The following is a 27744-nucleotide window of genomic DNA, read 5'->3' as shown; positions in this document are numbered from 1 at the left end:
CCCAGGTACACACACACTGGCTCCCTCACCTTCACCATCCCACTTAAAAGCACAACCCTCATCGTACTCTACCGTCTCCCCTGGTTTAGTTTTCTCCATAGCTTTTGGCACCGTCTAATGTATTCTGTTCATTGTCCAGAATGCAAGCTCCAGAAAGGCAGTAATGCTTGTCTGCTTTATTCTTAACTGTGTTCCTAACACCTAGACCTGCCTGGCACACATGGGAGCAAAGGGAGGGAGGGAAGGAGGGAGGAAGAGAGGGAGGGAGCGAGGGTGGGAGGAAAGAAGGAAGGAAGGAGGAAAGGAGGGAAGGAGGAAAGGAGGGAAGGAGGAAAGGAGGGAAGGAGGAAAGGAGGGAAGGAGGGAAGGAAGGAGGGAAGGAAGGAGGGAAGGAAGGAGAAAGGGAAAGGAAGGGAAGAAGTACAGCACGTGGACTTTGTGCAAGGCTTTGGGGTCAGATTAACTTGCCTTCAAATGATAGTGATGCACGTTTTTTTCTTGTCTGTATTTTTGAGTATGAGTCCTTGGTCAAGTTTCTTTCTTTGTTTTTTTTCACCCATTGAATGTGGATGACAATACCCATCTCTCAGGGTTTGTATATTCTGAACAAGTACTTGTTATTGGTGTGCTTTGAGCTTCAAGTGGAATGATGATATAAGAAAGCACCCTGTAAACTGAAAAACAGTATAGAATTGCAAGATGTGGCTGGGCACGGTAGCTCATGCCTGTAATCCCAGCACTTTGGAAGACTGAGGCAGGAGGATCCCTTGAGCCCAGGAGTTTGAGACCAGCCTGGGTAACATAATAAGACCCATCTCTATAAATTAAAAAAAAAAAAAAAAAAAAGAATTGCAAGATGTTATGTTATCAGGCACCTACAATGTGCTAGGCACTGATTTAAGCTGTGGAGGTGAACAGGCTCGTATAATCCTCATGACGATGCTACATGGGAGGTACTGTCAGTTGTCCCCATTTCTAGATGAGGAGATTCAAGTCCCAATAACACACAGCTGTGTGCGGCAGGCCCAGGCCCTCTAACTCTTACCCACTGGGCGGAACTGCCTCCCCCAGCAGTGGCTCTGGTACTTGTAACAAGACAAAATGATATTAAAAACAGTCTTAGTATCCAAATCTGGGTGTTTTGCTCCCATTCTGGAGAGCAGTCGTATGTCCTGCCCTCCCCGGAGCCCCCTCACTAACCCTTTCTTCCGACTCCCAATCTCCGCGCCCAGTGGGGCCTGCCAAGGACCTGATTCCGTTTTCTGGTTGTATCCTTTTCCCTTCACCACCCCAACCACTTTCACGATTTTAAAGTCCCTTGAAGTTAATGACTCCTGTGTCCCGTAATTTAAGCGTGTTTTATGGAGTGGGATTTCTCAGTGTCTGATGTCCACACAGGAAGAATCTTCGTGCTTTGCTTTGATGCTTCGTCCAAGCCTGGTGGTTTTCTAGGACTCCCGACACTTACTGTCCTTCTATGTGTGTTTCCTTTAAGATGGTCGCTTACCATCTTAAAGGGCAGGACAGGCTTAAAGCAAAGGACAGACGTTTGATTTTTGTCTTTCCAGCCCCTAGCATAGTATCTGCCATACAGAAAGCACTCAGTGTGTGATTTCCAATTGAACTGCAAATTGCTGATGTGGAAACTGAGGTTCCAAGAAGTTGAGTCACTTATCAGGGCTACACAGGGGTTGGGTCCGAACCAGGACGGGAATCCAGGCCTCTCTGATTCCCACCCCTGTGCTCATCTGAGACTGTAGCTAGAAAAATCCCCCAGCCAGTCTTCATGACTCTGTTTCCCTCCCCAAGCCATCCTATATATTACTTCCAAGGTGAACTTCTTAAAACAGTGGTTTTATGATGTCACAAGAAATGACATGGGAGTTGTCTATTGCTTCATGACAAAATTATTCTACAGTGTCTTGTCTGTAATCTGACTCCACTCTACCTGAACACTTTTTAAAGTGTCACATACTCTCAATAGACATTGTTCAGTTGAATTATGAATTGCTGATGGGGAAACAGCAATTTGCAGTTCAGCTGAAAAATCCTACATGCCATAGTCCACAGCGCGTCAAAGCCCAGGCCAGTTCCGCTGGGCAGAGTTCCTCATGATCGCCAGACCCACAGGCCGGTGCTGCTGCTGCCTTCACGTCTTTATGTTCCATTCCTCACTGACTTCAATGGGCTTGGATCCTCAACGACGGATGAAAGTTAATAATGGTGACTTCTTAACTAGGGGAATTTCAATGCTGTAAAGCTATTATAAATTCTCAAAACGTATGTCACCAAAATCAGGAGAAATGAATATACTATAATAACTAAAAAGTAAATGTTGTTTCTTTCTTCCTATGTGATGAACATAATAACATTAAATTTTACCATCTTAACCACTTCTAAGCACACAGTTCCAGTTCAGCAGTGTCAAGTATATTCATACTGTTGTGTGACAGAACTTCTTCATCTTGCAAAACTGCCACACTTCTTAAACATTTCTCTTCTTCCTCTCCTGTTCCCTGGCAACCACCTTTCTACTTTCTGTTTCTATGATGTTGACTACTTTAGATACTTCATAGGAATGGAATCATACAGTGTATGTCCTTGTATGGCTGGTTTATTTCACTAAGCATAATGTCCTTGACATCCATTCATGTGTACCAAGTGTTAGCATTTCCTTCTTTTTAAACAGTCTATAATATTCCATTGTTTGGCTAGCACTTCTATTGATTTTTAAAAAAGGAAAAAAAAAAAAACCCAAAATATTCCATTGTGTATATACACACCACATTCTGTTTATCTGTTTGTGGGTAAACATTTGGGCTGCTTTTACCACTTGGCTATTGTGAGTAATGTGCTACTATCTTTTTGAGACCTTGCTTTCAATTCTTTAGTATACTGGATCAAACGGTAATTCTAGTCTTAATTTTTTGAGGGTCCTCCATACTGTTTTCCACAATGGCTGCATCATCTCACATTCCCACCAACAGTGCAATTTCTCCACATTCTCACCAACTGTAGTTTCTTTTGGTGGAAAAACATTTTTTGGGGGAGGGGTAGGGGACAAGGTCTTGCTCTGTCGCCCAGGCTAGAGTGCACCAGCACGATCTCGGCTCACTGCAGCCTCTGCCTCCAGGGTTCAAGCAACTCTCCTGCCTCAGCCTACCGAGTAGCTGAGATTACAGGTGTGCGCCATCACATCCAGCTCATTTTTGTATTTTTAGTAGAGATGGGGTTTCGCCATGTTGGCCAGGCTGGTCTCAAACTCCTGACCTCAGGTGATCCACCTGCCTCGGCTTCCCAAAGTGCTGGGATTACAGGCGTGAGCCACTGCACCTGGCCCAAAAAGCCATTTTTGAAAACGATCTTATATAAGAAGCAAAGACTGCTCCAAATTGAAATCAGTTTTAAAACCCCAAATGCCTACATACAATCAATCTGAGAGCAGACAGAGCAGGCTCTTCCTACGACACTTCCCGCAGCTTCAGTCAGGTAGACAGAGCACATCCTTGATCATCAAAACTGCGTGCTGACTGTCAGCCCCTCTCTGGCTGGGGACAATTTCAAGAGAGCACATCTGTTCCACAGAGTATGGTCAATTCCAAAAACGTAATAAAGTGAATTTATAACGGTCTTGTTCAATAATCATGGTTAACCATCACTCCCAGAAACACTGCCCTCTGGAGGCTCCTGATTCCTAGGGCCGCAGCGGCCCTTCCCCGTCCATCCCTCACGCTAATGTCTCATCTTCCTCCCCATCCCTGCTTTCCTCCTGGCTGCAGCTGTCAGGGAGTAGAACGCCCCCGTCCACATTTTCAGCCCTGGCCAGTTACAGCCTTAGGAATTACTACAGAGAACAATGTGGTAGCCATACGGGAGGTGTCATTTTGCTTTAAATTGGAAGGACTGTTACAAATCCAGCTGGAGAAGACATCAGGAAAAAAAAAGGCCCTGACTTATAAGTGGGGGAGGGTAGTCCTGGTGAGGGTGTGGTAACAGGGCAGGGGTTGAGGTGTTTTGTTAAAGGAAAGGGAGGGGAGATCTAACACAGCCCTTAAACATCAGGCACTTGACAAGGAGGAGATACAGATTTTAGCTATTTTCATGAGGCAGTCTCCAACACTGCCTAGCTAATGAGCAGCTGGTTCCTGACCAGCATCTCCCACCCAGCGTTAGTCCTTGGTGGGGAATTTCCCCTCCCTTGACTTCAGGGAAATTCTCCCACTCTTAAAATAATCTGCTAAAACCATATATTTGAGAAAACCTCTCGCTGATTGCTCAGACTTCCTCAGAGTTGAGATAAGCCATTCTGACTTCCCATCTTAAAAACGGAAATGGCCAGCCCAGGCGGGCAGCTCGTGTTCACGGCCGGGAGCAGCTGTCGTGGGCTGCTGCTCCGTGGGCTGAAACCACGGGTGGACCTCAAGAACTCAGGCCATGGAGATGCACACAGAGGCAACGAGCCGGGTCACAGGAACTGACAATGTCAAAACATGATGCACGACTTCCAGGGTCCATCCCCCTTCAGTGGTTCCCAAACACCCAGGGCCTGTGGCATCTATTCACAGGGAAGACGTTTAGAAAAATAAAGACCTTCCCTGCCCTGGGCCGCTGAGTCAGGCTGGGTGGTGGGGGTGGGGAATGAATGCTGAGAATTTGTTTTGAAAAGCTCCTCAAATGATTCTGACACCTGGAAAAATTTGGGAACGACTCGACCTTCAGGTTAAGCTTACTTAAACCACACCGCAGGCTCAGGTTGTTCTAGGACATAAGCCTTTTGTTGCCTGTCCATGCAGCAAGCCACAAGTTGCAGGCAATGGATTCTGACTGCATTGGCTGGAAACCTCTGCGTTAGCCAATCTGTATCACAGAGCATCCCTTGTTCCAATGAACAGGACAAAATCCTTTCATCCATCCACGCTGATCTCTCCACCTGGAGCAACTTTCCCACCCAAAAGAGCCCATCAAATCCTGGCCCATCCTTCAAAAGTTTAACCACTGGCCGGGTGAAGTGGCTCATGCCTGTAATCTCAGCACTTTAGGAGGCTGAGGCAGGAGGACTGCTTGAGGCCGGGAGTTCAAGACCAGCCTAGGCAACATAACAAGATCCCGTCTCTATTTAAAAATAAACCTAAAGAAACAAAACTAACCAAACAAACAACAAACAAAAGTTGTAACCGTCAGTGCTTGGTGACGGTTCCATGACTTATTTTTCAGCTCCCTGATCCTCTGCCATAACAACATCTGCCTTTGACGTTCTAGAAACATGTTAGACTAACCTCTTTTAAAATATGCATCACATTCATATTAGTTATTATTAAGTTTATATCTGTCCCTTTATATCCTCCCCCTACTCCTATCCTAGCTATGACTTTCTGAAAGACAAGGAACATGCTGAATAGTCAGTGTTGGGTGACTGAATTAAAGTATGAAATATGTTTCATGCTCCAGAATGTAAAATGTTACTGCTGGAAAAGTCACTAGTATATCCAATCTAGACTTTCAAGCCATTCTTCATAAATAGTATTTTTCAATCTTTTAAACATGTGGACAACAGTAAGATCAAAAGGAATCTTAGAAATTGACATATTAACGCTCACTGATAATCTGTTATTAATGTCTAAGGAGCTTTTAAAAATCATTCTCCCGATGTATAGCTTCACATCAGTATTCAACGCAGGGCCCTGCACCCTGGGCAGCCAACATCCCATTGGCTCCAGACCCCACAGTCAAGCCAGCCGCTCCACTCTCTCCTGCTCTCAAAACTCAGCCTCTGTCCTGTCTCCAGTTCAGAGCTGGGGCGTTGGCTCTGGGCTTCTTTGTGTCTTGCGGTAAAGCTCTTAGGTTTTACCTCTGGCTTGTCCCACAGTGCCTGTCTTCTGTTCTTAGCCAGGAGCTGCTTGTTCTGGGGCTGCTGGCTCTGAGCACAGCTCCTCTCGTCCATTCCGGCTGACACCTGCCGATCCATCCCGGGACCTCTCCTCTGCTCCGCCGCTCCCTGACAGCTCTCTGGGCTGGTGTCTCGTCAGCCCTCCCAGTTTCTGACGGCTGCCCAGCTGGCTGGACGGACCTGAGCAATCACCCATCTAGCTTCCAGGCGTCTTAAAGTGCACCAGGCACTGCGCTCAGCACTGGAATAAGTCCTCTTGCGAGCCTCACAAGCATCCTGCAGTGTTGCTGTCTGATTATGAAGGAGGAAACTGAGGCTCAAAGAGGTTAAGTAACTGTCCCCAAGTTGCGGGGCTGGACTCAAAGCCAGGTGTGTCTGCCAGCAAAGCAATCCTGCTCTGAGCCTGTCTCAAGCTCGGCTTCAACTCACACTGACAGAAGGACAGGACAGGACAGCACAAAACAGCCGACAACCCACACACCCGCCCTCCCTGACATGGCATCCTCCTGGGAGCCACCAGGCTGTCCCTCAGGGTCTGTCAGAGCCCCACAACACCTCCCCTGCCCCCTCAGGGCTCTCAAATGAAAGAAACCCACCACAGGTAAGCTTTATTATTTGTTTTAAATATGGTGCTTGTTGTCATTTTATTACATGTACTCGCTCAGTAGAGCGCATAGGAGTGGCAACAGTTTTCGCAGTGCACGGACCAAGGCCCCTCTCAGTGAGGCGGGCGAGGGACTGCTGCAGAGGGTCGAGGCCGCAGAGGGCAGGTTCTGGTATGCTACTTCTCCAGCAGCGCCGAGGGAGCACCGCTCAGGGCTGGAGGCTGGGTCGGGCTCCCCTCGGCCTCCACTCTGTGGAAAGGGGTGGAGGAATGCTGGAGGACAGCCGGGGGCCACCCGCCCCCGCCCCTGCCCCGCCCGTTCATGCTGGCTGCGCTCCCCGCAGGAATGAACACACCCCTGCTCAAGGCCATGGGTGCAGGAACCCGGGGAGGGAGCACCCGCATGCCCGCTTCCTCCACCCGGGTCTTGCCAGGGCTGTCTCGCTAGCATTGCCGAGCCCTCTCACTCATGTGGTCTGGGTTCTCAATATAGAAATCGCAGGGCAACTTTTTTTTTTTTCTTTTTTCTAAATTTTGGCCTGTAAAGCGGAGTACACGCCAGTCTTGTTTTGATAATCCACCAGACACAGAAGCCGTAACCACATCCCTGCTTTCTCTCTGCCAGCACAGAAACCAATCAAAACAAGGAAGAAAGCACAAACTACAAACTGCACTGCTCTGACAGGGCCCCAGGCTGCCGCGAGCTGCCGTCTACGGCTCCCATTCATTTCAGGCGAGGCGCTGGCGGCTATTTAGGGCGAAAACAGAGACAAGATCTGTTTCTAAAGCATCCTATTGTATCCATGTAGTGCAGCCAGGGAAAAGTCTGTCTGTGAAGTCTTGTTTTTTCTTACTTCCTTTTAAGAATGTGAGGATTTGAGTTTACGGCTTCCTAGTGTGAGAGTAGACCGTTTCTTTCACATTTAAATAGTCCAAAGAGTCCAGTTGACAATACTCACAGAAATACTAAAAAGAAAGCGGGAGATAAGGCACAAAGCAGTAAGCAAATACTGGGTAATGTCACTTTTGAAAACAGGAAACTATTTTTCAAAGATCAGTTCACAGTCTTAAACCTCACACATCCTAAATTAGCAAGAAACATTTTTATACACCCCAACAATATACTCTTGAATAAAGGAATTTCACGTAATAGAAGCAAAAACCAGTAACAATACCAGCAGCAAAACCCAGACCCCTTACTCAGGAAGGATGGTTCAGGCTTGATTCTTACAATTTTCTACTCCAGACAAGCAACTGTGCCATAAACAAAACCAATTTCTTTAACTGACTATGTCCACAACTAAAACTATCCTCAGTACCCTTTACAAGAAGAGTGAGCTTTTCCCCACATGCTCACACCTGACAAGCAGCAGAGAGAGAGAGAGAGAGAGAGAGAGAGAGAGAGAGAGAGAGAGAGAGAGAGTGAGAGAGAGAAAGAGAGAGAGAGAAAGAGAGAGAAAGAGAGAGAAAGAAAGAACTGCAACTTGGGAACGAAACAGCTGAATCAGCAACATGTCACAGTACAACAATCCATTCTCTGCACACATACCCAAGTGAAGGCTTTCCAGACTCCAGAATCTTGCTATCTCTCCTCTAGCTACCATCTTTCTGTTTAGAAAACGGCAACCTTCAGAGCAGGACTGGGGTGTGACTGAGGAGCCGGTCCCCAAGCATCACCGAGGACTGCACAGGCTGGCAGCTACGGGAACTGCAGAAATCGCTTATTCACTGCTTTGACGCTGTGTGCGTTCCCGGCCAGAGCCTGCCCAGAAACTGACAGCTGGCTCCACACTCCGTGTGACCAAGGTCTAGTGGCCACAGTGACATTGCGGGGGCCTTCAGTAGAAAATCCTAATCTAAGGCAAAACCTATACACACCAGAGCCAAACACGCTCACAAGCCATCAGGTGCTGTTGAGAGCCTTCAGTGAAGGTAGGAGAAATGGTATGTGCTGTTTTTAACTACAAACCCTAAACCTGAGTTAAACTTTCAGAGAGCTTTTCAAAAGGTATTTATTTCACAAGAAAACAGCACCGGGGTCACTTAGTTCAAAAATATAGTTAGGATTTCACAACGTGGTATGACAAAAATTTGAGTTATGACATTGCATTGTTAGCTATAAATTCATGAAATCACTTTAAAAGAGTGATTTTGTTCAGAAGGTATACATGTAAAGGCATACACGTAAAGTTCTCTCCAGCTAATATATTCTGGGTTGTTTTTATTTCCTCTATACTCTTCTATACTTTCCAAATTATCTACGACGAGCAAGTCTGTCTTTCATATTGTGAAATGACTGTTAACAAAGAGTGAGCTTCCTTCCATTTCCCCATAAGCAGAAGACACTGCTTTTTTAACTTTAGGAACAATGAGATAATATATATGCAAAGTAGTGACCTCATAGTAACCTCTGAATAAATGCGGGTTTAAGCTGGGCCCGCTGGCTCATGCCTGTAATCCCAACTACTCAGGAGGATGACGCAGGAGGATTGCTTAAGCCCAGGAGTTCATGACCAGTCTGGGCAACATAGCAAGACCCTATCTCTAAAAATTAAAAACAGGTCTGGGCAAGGTGGCTCACACCTATAATCCCAACACTTTGGGAGGTCAAGGTGGGAGGATCAATTGAGCTCAGGAGTTTGAGACAAGCCTGGGCAACATAGCAAGGCCCCGTCTCTACTAAAAAAAAAAAAAAAATTATATTAGCCATGCATAGTGGCATGTGCCTGTGGTCCCAGCTACTCAGGAGGCTGAGGTGGGAGGATTGCTTGAGCCCAGAAGGTGGAGGCTGCAGTAAGCTATGATCGTACCACTGTACTCCAGCCTTGGTGACAGAGTGAGATCCTGTCTCTAAAAAAAAATAAAATAAAATAAAAAATTAGCTGGGCAGAGTGGCACATGCCTGTCATCCTAGTTACTCAGGAGTCTGAGATGGGAACATCGCTTGGGCCCAGGAGTTCGAGGTTGCAGTAAACTATAATCACACCACTGCACTCCAGTGCTGAGTTACAGAGCTAGATCCTGTCTCTAAAATAGATCCATCCATCCATCCATCCATCCAGGTTAAACAAGTGATAGTGCCAATTAGTAAAATGCGTGCTTTATAGTGATGGGCTTTGGAGTCAGACTGCCCGTGTTCAAAATCTGCTTTCCCATAACAAAATCAGGGAAAGTTTCCAAGCCTCTGGGCAGCTCACTTTCCACATCTGTGGAGTAGGGATAACTGGACAGTCCATAATCCTCATAGAGTTACTCGAGAACATATTCCAGTGTTTAGAGCAGCACTGGCTCTTCACTGGGGATTAGCCATCATGCTGCTGCTGTTGCTCCAAAAAACCTGTGATCCCTTAATAACATGCTAGTTCCCAGAGAAATCACAGCATGCACTCAGAATGGAAAGCTGTATGATTAGTAATAACACACATGTTGACTGTATATGATATTGTAGGCTTTTCTTATCTTCAAATAACTGTGGCTATTTCTGTTGATCTGGTGCATCCCACCCTTAAATGCAGGTAAGGACAGTTTTCTGGGAAACTCGTAGCCTTAGTTACCCGCACTACAAGTGAAACACACACACGATCACACAAACTCTTATGACCAGATCAGCTGGAAATCTTTCTCTTACAGAAATTTTATTTATTTTATTTTGAGATGGAGTCTCACTCTGTCACCCAGGCTGGAGTGCAGTGGCGTGATCTCTGCTCACTGCAACCTCCACCTCCTGGTTCAGGTGATTCTCCTGCTTCAGTCGAGTAGCTGGGATTACAGGTGTGCACCACCACACCCAGCTACTTTTTGTATTTTTAGTAGAGATGGGGTTTCACCATGTTGGCCAGACTGGTCTCGAACTTCTGACCTCAGGTGGTCCACCCACCTCAGCCTTCCAAAGTGCTGGGATTACAGGCATGAGCCACTGCACCCAGCCTCTTATAGGAATTTAAAAAGATGATTTAAAAGAGGCAAATATTTAAGATGTTTAACAGATGATTCATTCAATAGAGGCATATTCACAATAAAGGTGGTAGTTTATTAAATTATAGACTCAAAAGACTCCTTGATACTGTTTTTCACAGCAGACTACCCTCTCTCTCGTGTAAAGTCTCCTAAGTATACCTCATGGAATACTAGTTGCATACTACGCTCTGAAGAAATAGTTTGAAAACCACTGTATATTGTATCTACTTCTTGGACATCCTACAGCATTCATCAGTAATCACAGGCTCTAAGAAGTTCGCACTGACAGCTGTGCCATCTTGTTTAACAGAGAATTTAACTATCGTGTTTGGCCATGATGCTCTCTTTTCACAACACATATTACTACACCAAAAGAAGGTATCCTCTGGCCTTGGTACTCATAGTAGGGCCGATGGACCAGCAGCATCAGCATGACCGGGAGCTGGTGAGAAATTCAGATTCCTGGACCCTGCCCCAGGACTGCAGAATCAGAATCAGCATTTTAACAACATCCCAGGTCGTTCAAATGCACATTCAGGTTTCAGAAGTGCTGTTCTAGGCAACTCAAGAAACTGTACAACATACTTGGAGAAGCACTGCCATGAGACAAAATCTTGAATATCCATATCTTTTCTCATCAATTGAGAAACTAGCGAAGACCATGGAATGAATGGGTGGGTTTGAGCTTAGTCATTCTGACTAAGGTAAAATGCATAATACTCAGATACAAAGCAGCAGAAAGTAGGAATTAATTCTCAAGGTTATCCATCCCAAAAAAGCCTAAATTCCAGAAGGAGGCAAATAAAATCTAGTGTTTTCATTCTCTATAAAGTTTTTGTTGTTGTTGTTAAAATCATTAGTTTTCAAAAAGCTCTCTTGGCTTCATTTTCTTAGAACTTGGTAGGGTCTGTTTGCTCACTTTCACTTTTCATTGGCATGTGGTACAAGAGGATAGTTTCTGTTTCCCAAGCACTTTCTCTCAATCCAGAGATGGGGTCAGGACACTAGACTAACACGCGTGGGATTATAGGATCTTAAACCAGAGGCATTCACTAGAGATTATTGTGTATGCAAAACAAAATAAAAAGAAGGAAAACAATAAAGACTGCCTTGAAATGAGGCATCTTCTCAAAGGATGTGACCCAACAACCCTTTTATGTCCCCACCAGCTTGGATATGGCCCCATTACCGAGCACTACAGGACATGTGCTAGATGGAGGAGCCCAGGGAACAGAGTCACACTATTCTGTGGCAAAGGACAATCACCAACTTTAGGAAATGGGCTCGAAGATGGGCACATCAGCCAGCCACCCTTCTAAGATGGTTTTGGAAGAAGTTACTACTAATGTAGAAAGGGTCATGACAGAAGAAGGAGCTGTGACTTTTAGCTTAAATTTTTTTTTTAGTGATCAGAGCCTACATTTACCAGATCAAAAGAATGCTACAACGAAAACCTAAACCATAGTTCAAGGAAGTCTTAAAATCCTGATTGGGCATTGGTGGCTCATGCCTATAATCCCAGCACTTTGGGAGGCTGAGGTGGGAGGATCACTTGAGACTGAGAGGTTGAGGCTGCGGAGAGCTGAGACTGTACCACTGCACGCCAGCCTGTGTGACAGAGGGAAGCCCTGCCTTGAAAATAAAAAAGGAAAATCCAACCCCCAAATTAATCTCTTCTCTTTGGATAAGATACCATTACCTCACTGGGACTGGAAAATGACCATCATCAATTACTGGCAACACTGAAAGGATTAAGCAAAGGGATCAGATCCACAGGTAGGAGTGGAGATACCCAACTTACATATTAACATGAAAAGTTGAGAAATCAGAGAGGACAAAATAAACACTGAGGGCTGTGTGTGGTGGCTCATGCCTTGATCCCAGCACTTTGAGAGGCCAAGGTGGGAGGATTACTTGAGGCTAGGAGTTTGAGACCAGCCATAGCAACAGAGTAAGATCTCATCTCTACAAAAAATAAAAAAATTAGCCCAGCTTGGTGACACGCCTTGAGTCCCAGTTGCTCAGGAGGCTAAGGTGAAAGAATCCCTTGAGCCCAGGAGTTCGAGGCTGCAGTGAGCTATGACTGGGCCACTGCACTCCAGCCTGGGTGATAGAGCAAGACATTATCTCTATAAAAATTAAATAGATGTTGAAAACACAGAGGATGTTATGATAATTTTTATTCTATAGATACAGAAAGTTATTTCTGCTAAGCTGGTCCCAAAACCCATATATATTTACATACATATGGGAAAGAAATGTCATAAAGTTATTGGAGAGGCAAGTTAGTAGCAGTATCTCAAACTCGGAACAGTAGTCAGCACTTGACCTCTCCAGGAGGATTTCTGGAGACTGAGCAGGTTCATTAAGGTTCTTGAGATTGAGTGGCCATTAAGGTTCCTTTGAGCTCCACATTTCTGTTAGCTTCTTAAGTATGACATGGTAGATATTTTCTTCTATGACCACCTCCTAATTAAGTGCAGAGAGATGACCAGCACCAAAGTTTCCCACCTGCTGCAGCTTCTGTAAAGAGTGGCCTCCCTTCATGGTACAGACATATCCAGAACCCAGGAATATCCTTGGAACTTTATGTCCCCACTAACTTTGATATGACCCCATTACCAAGAACTACAGGACAGGTGCTAGGCAGAGGGGCAGGCCCCAGGCGAGAGTCACGCTGTCCCCTGGGAAAGCACGGCTATCAGCTTTAGGAAATGTGCTGAAGGACGGGCACATCAGCCAAGAACCAAGGTTGCCACGGGCTGGAATGAGCCATGATCCCAATTCCCGTATGGACAATGACTACTCAGAATCAGGAGTGACACAGCCAGGACCTGTGGACATCACTGGCCATCTCCCACAGCTGAGACAGGGCTGCACGTTCTAAAGCTGGGATGGGAAAGTCCTTCACAGGAAACAATTTGTTACATTTGCTATCAGTTATTCAGGCCAATGTCCACTCCCATAAATAACCGAGTACCCAGAGTGACCCCTTCATTCTGAATGGATTAAAGACAAACACGATCATTAATCCACAGGTCGCAGTGATGCTACTTTCCAAAGAAACCCGAAAGGCACTGAACGTAACACAGGGCACGGCACGTCCTAGCACAAACTGATGAGCAGGGTGGACGCTGCTTTGGCAGGCCGACTCCTGTTGGGCAAAGGCAGGCTGAAAAGCCACTCAGCAGCCACAGCCTCTTCACCACAGGAGGGGCGGGCCCCATCACACCCAGCGCAGGAAATGGAGCCTGAAGCACAAGGGCAAACTCTGTGAGGCCCGCCCCGGCCTGCTTCAAGACAGCTCTGAAGAAAAAGGGCCTCTCTTCATGCCTTCAGAGCGACTGCTTTTCACTCGGGAGCAATGCAGCCCTGAACACACAAAACCAGTGAATACGTGCTCTCGGCGGCGTCAATGAACCCCTTCATCGCTCCCCCCTACTCAATATCCCACCCTCTCCAAACACAGCTCCAAACAAGATACTCTGGACCTGGGGCACGGACTAGAACTTTGATTAATGCAGAAACAAATATAAAATCGTTCTTTAAAAGATCAGGTGCCGTCTTCAGCTGAAGGCCATTGTGTTCCTGTTCTCTGTAAGCACACGTGGATTGTTCACCCTTCAGGACCTAGTACAGATTTCACTTCTTTTCTGTATTTACCTGGTTATTTTCAGATCCTTAGGACCGAGCACATTTCAAGCATAACAAGAACACAATAGGGACTGGAGGAATATAACTTTTTTGTTTTAATAGAAGGCAGTTATTGGGACGTGGTCTTTAAAACTGCCAACAGGCATATCTTTGTGCAAATCAATTAGACAATATTGTGTTTTGTGATGGAGAAAACATACGGGAAACTGAGTAGAATGGAAAGCAATCTGTGTTTTCCAGTCTGATCTCATTTGAATGCTAACTCCACTGTCTACTCATTACATCTTGCTTAGCCAAGCTAGGAGAAGTTACTGAGTATTTCTAAGGCCTGACCTTGTCTGTAAGATCAGGCCAGGAATACGTACAGAGTGCTACTGGCTCTTGGCGGTGGTTCGCTAGATGTTTAGCGCTCTCGCTCTCCTTCCTCTGACTTTTAGTATTCTTTCTTCTTTTAAAATCCAATTTCTGAAGCTTAGCAGTAAGACAGATGATATTTTCAATAACTTTTACTTTTTAACTCTAGCAGTTAAGAACTGAGAATGTTTTAACTGCTGAAAGATGAAATTTCATGAGTTTGCTAAAAAAAAAAGTTTAATAGTTTATGTTTTTCTGAGACAGAAATAGAACACTATATTCCTTCTAAAAAAATCTCGATGATAGGCAACAATGAGGCATGAAACACCAGCTAAGGTAACTGCTATGCAGCTAACACAATCTCCAAGACTTGCAGGCGATACGTCACTAAAGGCCATATTTGTAGTCCTTGTTCCTGCATACAGAAGCCTTTCATAATTTCTAAATTCCTTTGGATGCTGTGGAATCCAGGCTCTCTCACAGCAGTCAGAAAACAGGCATTTTACGACAGGCAGTCTTAGTAGTCAGGAAAACACTTGCTGTGAGTCCTGATAAATGAATTGATTCATCTTGTTTTCTAAATACATCTGGCCCTCCGTACCTGTGGGTTACACATCTGTGGACTCCACCAACCGCAGATTGAAAACATTTAAAAAACTGTGGCCGTACTGAGTATGTACAGACTTTTTTCTTGTAACTACTCCCTAAACAATGCAGTATAACAACTATTTACATAGCATTCACTTACATTGTATTGATATTAGGTCTTTAAATAATCTAGAGGTGACTTACAGTACATGGAGGCTGGGCATGGGTTATATGCAAATACTAGGCCATTTTATATCAGGGACTTTTGCACAGCCTTGGAGTTTGATGTCTGTGGAGTCCTGGAACTAACCCCCCTCAGACAGCCAGGGATGAGTGTATAATCAACGGCCAATATTCCTTGGCATGAGTATAAAGTGAGATGTGGGGTGAGAAGGGAACGCAGCAAGGCTCAGGGCATCCCCACCTAACAATCCAAGTGCTCCATCACCAATTCTCCAACCAGCTTTCCTGACAGCTCTGCTGCTACCATGCAACAGGCACCAAGCAAGTGAATCCTGAGTTCCTATTTTCCCTCTGATTCTTTATTGAAAGAAAATATTTGAAAATCGATTTGAGTAACATGCAGAAGCAGACAGAGATAATTCAAAAAACAAGAGAACAAAAAGATTTTATGGGATGCTTAAAGTCATTTTTTTTTTTTTTTTTTTTTTTTTTTTTTTTGAGACGGAGTCTCGCTGTGTCGCCCAGGCTGGAGTGCAGTGGCCGGATCTCAGCTCACTGCAAGCTCTGCCTCCCGGGTTTTTACGCCATTCTCCTGCCTCAGCCTCCCGAGTAGCCGGGACTACAGGCGCCCGCCACCTCGCCCGGCTAGTTTTTTGTATTTTTTAGTAGAGACGGGGTTTCACTGTGTTAGCCAGGATGGTCTCGAACTCCTGACCTCGTGATCCGCCCGTCTCGGCCTCCCAAAGTGCTGGGATTACAGGCTTGAGCCACCGCGCCCAGCCTTAAAGTCATTTTTCAAAGGCATCACACACACCTCAACACCTGCTATGGCTTTTCTTGTTTTCCTTCCTTTTAACAAAAAATTTAGTGGAGTCTCTGGGTGACACATTGAAAAATCGTTAGACAATACCTAAAATTTGGGGCCCAGAAAATCTATAAAAAACATCCAATCAAGTTTTTTTTTTTTTTTTTTAAATAACCTGAACACACGCATTTTAAATTTGCTTAACTTATATTTGGATAATAATTAAACAGTGTATTATTCCATATAGACTCCAAGTACTCTAGGACTTTACTAAGTAGACTAAATGACTTGTCTAAGCTACATTGCTGATTAGTGCAGTTACATCAGTAACTCAGAACTCTGGATGTAAACAGTTTCCTGCTCGTCACTGCCCTTGTTGCCTGTGTAGTTAATGCTTCCCTAGTTAATTAGTAATAGTTACTGCACACTTACTGTGTGCCAGTCATTCTTCCACATCTGTGGGGCAGATGATATTAATTTCTACCATTACAGATAAAGACAAAAAGACTTTGAGATTAAGGGACTTGCCCAAGGATTGGGATTACACTCGCACTTTTTGACCCAAAGGTCTATTAATAAGAACATTAACTTTCCTAATAATTAGGACAGAATAAGGCCAGAATAATCATATGAGTAACCTCCCTTTTGTGATGCATTTAGGCTATGAATCAAGAATTCTTATTGCCTTATTCTATTGACAGTCCTAAGGAAAAACAGAAATATGGTGTGATCTGATCAAACAATCAGTGCAAAAATTTGTTATCCCAACAAATCAGAAGTAGGATTTTAACAATCACAAAAGAGTTAAAAACAAAACAAAAACAAAAACCAAAAAACTTTGTTTTAAACAAAAAATAAATCCAAATAATTTGAATAAATTTCTTTACTACAAGATTTTTCAAAGAAATAACCTTCAGTAATTTCTCATAATTCAATTAATTTCATTTAAAAAATCAAATTTGAAACAATATAAGCACTTACTATGATTAAATCCACCTACTTCCTAAATGTTGGGGATTAATATCAATTCTAAATCAACGAATGCAACTTTCTGATGTATATTCTTACCATCTCTTTGAAAAACATTTAGTAAGAATAAATGCTGACACATTCATACCAACAAGCTTTCAGATACTGGTAATATACAGACAAAATAATTTTTTATATCGTAGCCTAACAAATTGTTTTTCATTAGTCCTGAGCCTTTATGGGATATTTTCAGCTATAAAATCTGAAAACCATCACCACGGCTTAAGCAAAATAGATAAAATACCTCAATTTTAAGACAACTGCCCCAACATCCCCCATGGCATTCTGGCCCTGCCCTAGCACTGAACTGCTGAACTGAAACTTTGTTTTGTTTTGTTTTTTTAAGGTCACTAAGCTCCTCCCTGCCGCGGAATCCAGTGGGCATTTTCCTCTCTACGCTTCTGTGCATTTGACAGCGTGAACTACTCCCACCTGGAAGCCCTGGCCTCCTTGGACATCTGGGACACCGCGTACCTGCCTGGCTACTTCTTTTCTATTGTCTTTGTGAATTTCTTTGCCTTCATTGGTCCCCAAATGTTGGTCCCCAGAGCATGGTTCAAAAGATCCTCTTCTAGTTTTTATCCCCCCTCATCTCGCTCCTTCCTAGAGTTTTAGGAACCACTTTGCTGACTCCCGAATCTTCACCTCTAGCTTTGGGTCCCTCTCCTCAAAATCAGAGCTTCAAAATCAACAATGTGGTGATATCATCTTCATCGAGCTGCCCATGCGTAGCTCTGACTTGACCTGCCTGGAATGGAGTAAGCTCTCCAACTGACCTACTTGCTCGTCTCCTAGGCTCCCTGTCACCCAGGCATCAGAGGCAGCACGGACGGCTGCTCCCCGGCTCCAAACATCCAATTACCTCGACCTCGAAGTTCTTCATATCTCCAGTGCCACTGTCATTTTCCGAAGCAACAGGCTCCTGAGGTCTCCAGTCCTCCACGATCCAGCCAATGATCTCTCTGAAATGCACATCTGATCATTTCACTCCCCTCAAAAACCCTCAGTGGCTCCCAGCTGCCCAGGCTCTGTCCTCCCAGGCAGCCTGACCTTAGGGGAGGCCCACCTCTCAGCCTCCTCCTCTGCATCCTGCTATAGCCTTGACCTGGAGCTGAGGTCCTCTGACTTGTAGCAATCGGGCTGCCTCAAAGCCCTGAGCCAAAAAAAGAGCCCCATGCATGCATGCCATGAACATGTTAACACATACATGGGTGCAACCATTCACCTTTGTCACGATGCAGGATAAGGCTCCCTGTGCATGATCAACTGACTAGAATTCTGCATTGTCTCTTGTACAATCCACACCCATATGCGTCCACTGTGATTTTCAGTTCTGGCTTCTTTAACACTGAGCGATAAAACCAGAGACACTGGTGAACCAATTTGGATACAGACTCCTTGATATTTCCATTTTTTCCAAGCTGTCAATTCTCATCTAATTTGATAGAATTTTCTTTAACAATTTACTTTTACTGAGTTTCACTGGGTTTCTCCAAACTCTTCTATTTCATTGTCATAGATGCCAAGTCTCCTTTCATAGTCACATTTTATTTGCTTACATATTATCTAACTCAGTTCCATATCATCATAATAAAGCACTGCCATAAACAGGCTTGGTGGGGTCATGCCCTTGACTCCTGGTGAGGATACAACTCTACCTGTGGGACGAGGGAAGAGGAGCCAGGAAGGCAAGCGCAGGCCACACTGCGGGATCTGCCAGCTCCTTACAGAGGCCTGGAGGACACTGTGACCTGATCAGCGTGGGTTTCTTTTGGGCTACCCTCCTCTCAACTTCTCAGATGTGCTCTCCTTTCTCTGGCCTCCACTTTTGCCTGGAACGCACTCCCCCTAACAACAAACTTAATCTAACTCCCTTCATCCCTCAAGCCTCATTTGAGGTCATTTCCTCCATGAGGGCTTGGGACAGCCCAGATCCGACTGACATGCTCCCCGCTGATACTCGGCATGCGTGCAGTTGTGGTGGCCTTTCCTATTCATCCGCCACACTGGCAGCTCTGTAGGAACTCTGTAGCTTCCTCAGACCCGCCCAGCCTCTGGGACTACTGTGCCTCATTTATAATAGGGACGTATGTGTTTTTTAAATGGATCAAAACCAAGGAAGTATCTTCAAAACCAACAGCATGTTTAAAATCCAACTCACGCCAGGTGTGGTGGCTCACACCTGTAATCCCCAGTACTGTGGAAAGGCAAGGCAGGAGGCCAGGAGTTGGAGACCATTCTGGGCAACAGAGTGAGACTCTGTCTCTAAAGAAAATAAAAAATAATAGTACAATAAAATAAAATCCAATTCAGAAAGATTTCGGAGCACCGTGGACATTTCCTGAGACAACACTGGTTGATTAAGCCCTAGTGGCCCCTCCTATAGCATTTCCCAAAAATTTTAAGCTCATCAAAGTATCATAATGGTGAGCTGACGTGGTTTTACAACCAATACTAATCCCTCAACAGGGAAAAGTACATAAATACATAAATAAGTAAATCTTTTCCATTCCTAAGGGGATGTATACACTCAGTACAAAATCAAACAGAAGAAACCACAGCGGCAGACAGGGAAAGAATGTCACCCCCGAGTGATAACCCCCAAATGTACTTTGAAACCACTGGGCCTTAAACACACTGGAAAATGTCTTGGTACATTTTTGTTTTTTCTTTATGCAGACCAACCTCAATTCTGTGCAGAAACCATCTACCACAGTAAGAAAGCAAGTGAGGTTCTGGGGGCTGTTTTGGGGATGGCAGGTGGGGACGGCTCCCCTTGGTGGCCGTGTGGGCGGAAGCCCCTTGCTCTGCCCGCTCCCCGCAGACAGCAGCAGAAAGATGCACTGATCTGTTCACAAGAAGAGCCCCCATGAGATCCCCTAAGACCGTTGGGAGCTGTGGTCTTCCCCATTCTCTCAGGCTTAGCAAGGAGGTAGCAGCATTCCTGCAGGGTCACTCGCATGTGCTGTTGGACGCCGGGGGTTCCTGGGAGGCCCAGCACCCAGCTCAGTGTGCACAAGGCCAGGCATGAGACGAGACGCCCACGGGCAGCCTGCAGATGCTTATCAAAACTACAGCTTACCCATGTGGATGGTCCACCCCAAGGATGCTAACCTTGCTCCCCAGTGGCTAGCTAGCATATGCTCTGTTTTTGTCAATTTCCTGCCCTGGAAAAGCTCCTGCCATGGATCTGAGTAGGAGAAGAGCAGTAATCTTGATCGTATGGGGAAGTGAAGGTGTTTCTGTGCTAGAAAGTGTTCATTTAGAACTCAACATTTCTTTTAAAATAGTCCTTTGTTTTGTGGTAAAAGGGAAAATGTAGCATGCTGGATTTATCACTAAGACATTTATTTTCAAAATTTAAGTATCTTATTCCTCACTCATATCTCTAATTTTTCAGTCTCTCTCTCTCTTTTTTTTTTTTTTTAGCGGAGAGGAGGTCTTGGCTCTGTTGCCCAGTGTTGCCCAGGCTGGAGTGCAGTGGTGTGATCTTGGCTCACTGCAACCTTTGCCTCCCAGGCTCAAGCAATCCTCCCATCTCAGACTCCTGAGTAGCTGGGACAATAGGCACGCACCACCACTCCTGGCTAATTTTTTGTATTTTTAGTAGAGATGGGGTTTTACCATGTTGGCCAGGCTGGTCTCAAACTCCTGGGCTCAAGTGATCTGCCCACCTCAGCCTCCCGAAGTGCTGGGATTACAGACGTAAGCTACCGCGCCTGGCCCTTCTTTATTCTCATGGTAAACTCTGGTATAAACAAGGACCAATTTTGCACATCTGTGACACTTTTTACTTGCTTTCTTATTGACAAGCAGAATCCATAATTTGTTGCTGTTGTTGAGATGGAGTTTCACTCTTGTTGCCCAGGCTGGAGTGCAATGGCATGATATAGGCTAACTGCAACCTCTATCTTCCATGTTTAAGTAATTCTCCTGCCTCAGCCACCCAAGTAGCTGGGATTACAGGCATGTCACCACCCCCAGCTAATTTTGTATTTTTAGTAGAGAAAGAGATGAGGTTTCACCATGTTGGTCAGGCTAGTCTTGAACTCCTGACCTCAAGTGATCCACCCACCTTGGCCTCCCAAAGTGCTGGGATTACAGGTGTGAGCCACCACACCTGTAATTCTTATTGTCTGAGAGCAGGTTTTCAAAAGCGCTGCTCTCTTCACCACTCACTGGCCAGCTCAGCTGTGCTTCTGAGACAGGCTGGTTGGCATATAATTTGGGTCATGCTGTCCCCTTCACAGATCAAGATGTTATTTATTTATAACTTGCCTTTAAAGGACTCAATTTTTGGTTGTTTCCTAATGAAAAATGTGGACAGATGGTTATGATTTAGTTTTACAACCTACTTGCTAGCAATTCATATTATTGTATCACTCTGATAAAGAATGAGGGCTAGACTGGGTCAATGTGCTTCTCTTTCCTAGCTTGCAAAAAAGAACTATATTTGCCAAAAAAAAAAAAAGTAAAAATTTAAAAAATCAAATTAAGCAATTACTTCTGTAAGTTAGAAACACTTTCTAAATGGCAAGTCAACTTGCCAAGTTTGTGTCCCCCAAAAAAGTGGCATTTTCTCTAGTTTTTATATCTAGCTATTATTGTACCTAATCTTGACGTTCCTCTCTTATTATCTGGCATTATTACTAAATGCTCTAATATAGTATACCTACTGGTTAACTAAAGGGCTTTCAAGAAATGTAACAGACCAGGTATTATTTTTTGAAAGGGGTCTACCCATATCGACTGACTTCGGTGCATGGGTGTGCATTCGTCCTGTGCTTGTCTCTGTGAAGATCCCACTCAAGTCTAACAGTGAAGGAAACTGGACAGCATCCTCTCTGAGAGACGAGAAAAGCAAGCTAATCTGAACTCTGGACAAGATAAGCAGAAAGAGAAGGGGAATGGATAATAGAGAAGAAGGAATTTGAAATTCAAAGTAAGAATTCTGAAAAGCAATCAGATTTGACTTCTGATCAACATAAACAGACCGGTTCAAGGAGGAAGTATAGTTGGAACCCAATGTAAGTACATAAAAATTAGGAGCTTAGGTAGGCTGTGATGGAGTCAGTTGTCTCAAATGAAAGAGAAAAGCTTAATTGAAAGCAAAGAAAAGGCAGAAAAGATAATTCCCCGGGACAATCTTCTAGCAGTGCGGGCATCCCTCCTAAAACCCAAGGAAGGAGAAGCCACAAACACCATCCCCAACAATGCAGTGGTGTTTGTTACAGATTGTCACTCTTCCCTCCGATAAGGCTCCAATAAGTGTCACTGAGAGTCACTATCCCAACGCTATTATCTCAAATAACACACCCAGTAGCCTACAAACATGACTCAGGCCTGTCCCACGTGACCTGCCTTCGCAGGCTGTGTGGCTGAAGACAGGCGCTCCAAACAGGACCAGAGAAAAGTGGCAAGAGAAAGGAAGAGCACAGCACGGTGCTGCCAAGTTCTCAGAAGGGAGGGCTCCATTCACCTAGAAAGACTCTGCCTTCATTTCTTTAAAAAAAAAAAAAAAAAAAAATTAAATTGCAATGTTCAATTTTCTGTATTTTGAGAAAAATTTAGTTGTGGGTACTACTTAATTTGGAGAGTTTTTTGTATTATTATTTTAAACTCACATAATAATTGTACAATATTTATGGGGCATAGTGGTGATATTTCAATATATGTATACAATGTGGAATGATCAAATCAGGGTAACATCACATCAAGCACTTATCATTTACTGGTATTAAAAACATTTGAGGCCGGGCGTGGTGGCTCACGCCTGTAATCTCAGCACTTTGGGAGGCCGAGGCGGGCGGATCATGAGGTCAGGAGATTGAGACCATCCTGGCTAACACGGTGAAACCCCGTCTCTACAAAAAAATACAAAAAACTAGCCGGGCGTGCTGGTGGCGCCTGTGGTCCCAGCTACTCGGGAGGCTGAGGCAGGAGAGTGGTGTGAACCCAGGAGGTGGAGCTTGCAGTGAGCTGAGATCATGCCACTGAACTCCAGCCTGGGTGACAGAGCGAGACTCTGTCTCAAAAAAAAAAAAAAGAAAAAAAAGAACATTTGAATTCTTCTAGCTATTTTGAACTATACAATACATTGTCATTAACTGTAGTCACAGTAGGACTTATTCCTTCTGTCTAGCTCTATTTTTATATCCATTTACCAACATTTGGTTATCAAGATTTTGAGCATACCTGACCAGGGAGGAGAAATATACTTTCATTATTATTTAAAAGTTGATACTACAGAAAATATCAAATACACACAAAAGCAAATAATACCATGAACCCACAATTATCAATCTTTTGCCAATATTGTTTCAACTATTTCCCCCCAACTTTTTTGGAGTATTTTAAAACAAATCTCACATATCATATTTTATGCAGAAAGTATTTCACTATCTATAACAAACAAGGACTTAAAAATAACTGCACTGTCTTACTCCAGCTAACAAAATTAAAAATAATTCCTTTGTCTTGCCAAATATTCAGTCCATCTGAAAATCTCTCCCCCAATGTGTCTCAAATGATGCTTTTATAGCTAGTTTGCTGAGATCACTTTGCGGGCTTATGGAGCTGGATGCCATTCTAGCACTGCATTGGTATGTGAACCTAAAACTCTCAGTGCATGGAAAAGAAGGAGTTCCAGGACAGAGATGGAAATGCTAGAGATGGTCTACCATGTGAGTCACACCACCCACTGGGCTGCATCTCCCATGTGACAGCAGCTTTTATAACTAATGTACTGCTAATCTCTCTAGGCCAGAGATGCTGCTGAGAGACGGTTCCACTGCAATGCAGACCTGGTCCTCCATGGAGGTGGGACATCTGTCATGGGAAAGGTGGACATAGTTACTATACCACACAGCAGGGCCAGCTTGGTCATCCGAATGGTTTAACCCATGAAATCTCTGGTTGTGCTGTTAACTGATCTCGGGGTCCCTAGGAACAAAACACATGAGTGATTCCACTAAGGTATCACATCATTGTGTAGGAGGAACTCTCCAGGGCTGGCGAGCAGAGCCCGACCTGAGCCACCATGACAGAGAAGACAAGGGAGGGCCCTCACTCAACTCCCAGACTCAGGCTTCTTGATGGAGCAGAGCCAGGGAGCCTCAGGGTAGCCATGTTAGTACAAGTCTTCTCCCTCGCTTTTCAAAGAGGACTCCTACCATCCGCCTGGTGACTGTGTCCTCAGGACAGGGAAACTCCCGGCAGCAAACGTAAGTAACACTCTTCCCAAGCCTTTCTGAGTAGGAGAGATTGGCTTTGGCAAGGTAAGGATTTAGCTCGTGTGCACTCCCAGTTAGGAGCTAATGGCTTGGCTGAATGGCCTGGAGGAATGTGGAAAGAACAAGATGGGCTGAAGATGGGTTTGGGGAAGGGGTATAACTGGCTACATCAGAATACACGCAAAGCATGAGATGATGTCCATCCTACATGAATCCTTATTGCAAGAGAAACTAATTAATCATCCTGTGGACATGATGTTCCAATGTGCAGCTAGATGCCAGTCTTCCTTCCCAGTCACCTTGATACTTGCTCAGTGGGTTCATAAAAAGGAAAAAAATAAATAAATAAAGTAAAAAAAAAAAAGAAGCAAGCAAGAAAAAGGCCATGGTGGCAAAAATGGATGCCAAGCCTGGGCTAAACCACAGGAAGTCTGGGCCTTCCCCTCAACAAAGCTGATGATACGGTTCCCTGCAGGCACCAGACAGCCCCTTGTGGAAAGTTGATTGCAGTGGGGCCTTTTCATAATAGAGGGGGTGGTGATTTGTCCCTACTGGAAGGGCCACTTATGCTGGGCTTGGATTTGTTTCCTGCGCTGTCAGACCTTTGTGGATCCTCCAGGAGGCCCCGATCCTGTCGCAGCATCTCACATGCCACCCAGGCCCAGAACGTCACACAGAAGGAAGCACATGACTCCATCACACTCAATAATGACCAGATAAAAATCAAATGACAGAGGCAGCTTGGAGACACACCCAGAAGTTGCCACACTGCCCCGGACGGGACGCGGGCTCTGAAGCAGTGAGTAATTTGGAGAGGCTCGCCCACAGCAGAAGATTCAGAGCCGGAAACCAACGGTAAACATAGAAGCAGCTTCTTAGGATCACTTAACAATACACTTGCAAAATGTTTCTTCCCACCTAGGAACTCTGCTCTGTTGAAACCAAATTTAGTGCCCCCCAAGGGAGAAGCACTTCCTCTGGAGTTCATAGTCCTGGCCACAAGGAATTAGAACCAAGGCTGGCCATTTTTGCCTCTTCATACCACTGGGAAAATGAGCACCCACGGAAAATGGGGATGGCTTTTGTGGTCACTGCTACTGTATTTCTCAAATGGACTAATGCAATCGCCTTCAAATCCATCTCCATTCCTCTTCCTTTTCCCCCACAAACTGCCCTCCCTCTCTAAGCATAAATCAGAACATACTATTTTCCTGCGGGCAATGGCTTCACACCACATTTAGAACAAGATCAGCCTCCTCATGACCTGCAGAGCCCTTTCCAGCCTCAGCCCACCTCCCAGCCTGCAACATCCTCGTCTGCCTCTTGCCCCCCGAGCTCCTGTCACTGTTACCTCCTTGCTGAACCTCAGACACATCGTGTTTCCTGCATGACTTTGGGCTTCTGATGCTCCTTCTGCTAGGACTCCTCCTCCCTCAGATCTCTGCCTCACTGCCTCCTATCCTACTCAGCTGTCCCCAGCATCACCTCCCCCACCTGCTCCTACTCCTCATATTACCCACAGTCATCTTCTCCAGGGCCGTCTCTGGCGCCTTGGCGCATCCTACATATTGACTTATGGAGAATCTGTTCAAATGCTGAAATGTAAACTTTGCATGATGTCTGATTCTCCACAGCATCCCAACTTTTCTCTTTCCTTCCTTTCCCCGCCTTGCCATTCTGGTAGGGATGTGTTGCTTAAATCTGCCTCTGGTTATCAACACTGAAGAGGCACTGCATGGAACTGGAGGACTGGTTATCCTCAGAGGTCCTAGACTTGGAGGTGTCTGCCGCCACTGATGAAGCTCTGGGTGTCTCCCTCTAGGGAAGAGAGAGCGGGTTCACAGAACAGGTGCATCGTGTTAGAATGACACTCTTTGGAAACGAATGTCCTCTATCCTGTTTTATTTTTCTTTAAAGTACTGTCTGCCCTGTTAAATACTTACTTGGCCTGCCTTCACATATAGAAGGCAACGGTCCCTGGAGGCAGACACTCTACCCTTCTCCCTGTTTCAGTGCCACCAGGCGGTGGACATATCACCTAAGCTCGGACAGCTGAATCCTCCATCCTGGGACCTGAACTCCTGGGTGAGTGACAGACAGACAGTCCTGAACTTCTAATAAGTTAACTCCTTATTATAACTCCAATAAGTATACACTTCTCCAAGACAGGGTCTTTAATGAAATGTTTTGTATTTTCAAAGGGCTCACTGGACACCTCCCTAATTCCTGGGACGGTGCCACGGCCAGTCTCCCATCACACGCCTTCCTGTGGCTCCTCCATTCCCAGGAGCGACCCTGGTTGCCATCCCTTCCCTGGCCCGGTTCCCCAGCCATCTCATCAATTCTGGGCACACCCGGCACCCTTCCAATAAATTCCCTTTTTGCTTAAGATACATCACACACCGGGGCCTATTGCGGGGAGGGGACATGGGCGAGGGATAGCATTAGGAGATAGACCTAATGTAAATGATGAGTTAATGGGTACAGCACACCAACATGGCACATGCATACATATGTGACAAACCTGCACGTTGTGCACATGTACCCTAGAACTTAAAAGTATAATAATAAAAAAAAAGATAGCCAGAGTTAGATGTTGTTGCTTTTCAACAAAAGAACCCCCAAAATTAAAACCTTTTTAAAATAACAACAAAAACCAGAGTTACAGAAAGCAGGGAACAGGCTGTGTGCACACAGGTATGGGGTGGGAGGAGGAGGGCTCTACATTCCTACTACCCTAACAATGCTATTGTTATTTCTGCCTATTCTTTTAAAATCTTCTGCCACATGGGTACACGCTGCCTATTGTTACAAACATGGTATATATTTTTGATTCAATTGCGTCCTCCAAAAAGATGGTGAAGACTTAACCCTCAGTGCCCATGAGTGTGACCTTATTTGGAAACAGTCTTGGTAGATAATTACATTAAGGTGAGGTCATTAAGTTGGGCCCACAAGCAGTAAGCCTGGTGTCTTTACAGAAAGGGGAGATCTGAACACAGACAGACACATGGGAGAATGCCATGTGAACATGAAGGCAGAGATGAGGCAATGCTCCTACGAGCCAAGGAACGCTGAGGGTGCCAGACGCAAGGAGAGCAGCCTGGAGCAGACCCTCCCTCACAGCCCCTAGAAGCAACGGACCCTGCTGACACGTCGATCTCGAATTTCTAGCCTGGGTCTGGGTTCTTTAGGGATCTCTACATGCAGGAACGACATACACGGACACCACAGGAGGAGCAAACTTCTCAAACTTAAGAGCCACCAGCCTAGCACACAGAGCTTCTACCCCAGACAGCAAATGATGCACCATTCTCCTGAGATGAGCCGTCCTCGCTCCCAGACAAACGCGGCCTGGCCCGAGGGAGGCGCGGAGCTGCCGAGCCTGCTGCCTCAGGTTAGCTGGAAACAGTCAGATGGGCCCGTGGCAGCTCTGAAAGGAAAGGGACTC

At 45.1% G+C, this 27744-nt stretch overlaps 1 protein-coding gene across 7 annotated transcripts in view; it reads right to left on the bottom strand.

Annotated features, from left to right (window-relative positions):
• SPATA13 (spermatogenesis associated 13) overlaps window positions 1-27744 on the bottom strand; it is a 322746-nt gene that overhangs the window by 31533 nt on the left and 263469 nt on the right. The window contains exons 1-2 of one of the 7 annotated variants that reach the window (XM_050767084.1): window positions 18287-27724; window positions 17924-18023 (exon numbers count right to left, since the gene is read on the bottom strand). The exons of 2 other annotated variants lie outside the window; for them this stretch is intronic. Coding sequence is in view for 2 of the 5 variants with exons in the window: in XM_050767088.1 (XP_050623045.1) it covers window positions 469-583 (115 nt within the window). In the remaining 3 variants the exon portion in view is untranslated. 4 more of the 7 variants (XM_050767083.1, XM_050767082.1, XM_050767088.1 and 1 more) reach the window with 4 other exon arrangements.

This window comes from Macaca thibetana, chromosome 17 (assembly GCF_024542745.1).
Source record: "Macaca thibetana thibetana isolate TM-01 chromosome 17, ASM2454274v1, whole genome shotgun sequence".
Classification (NCBI taxonomy): Eukaryota; Metazoa; Chordata; class Mammalia; order Primates; family Cercopithecidae; genus Macaca; species Macaca thibetana.
The sequence above is the reverse complement of the archived record's forward strand: the minus strand, read 5'-3'. Positions and strand labels throughout refer to the sequence as shown.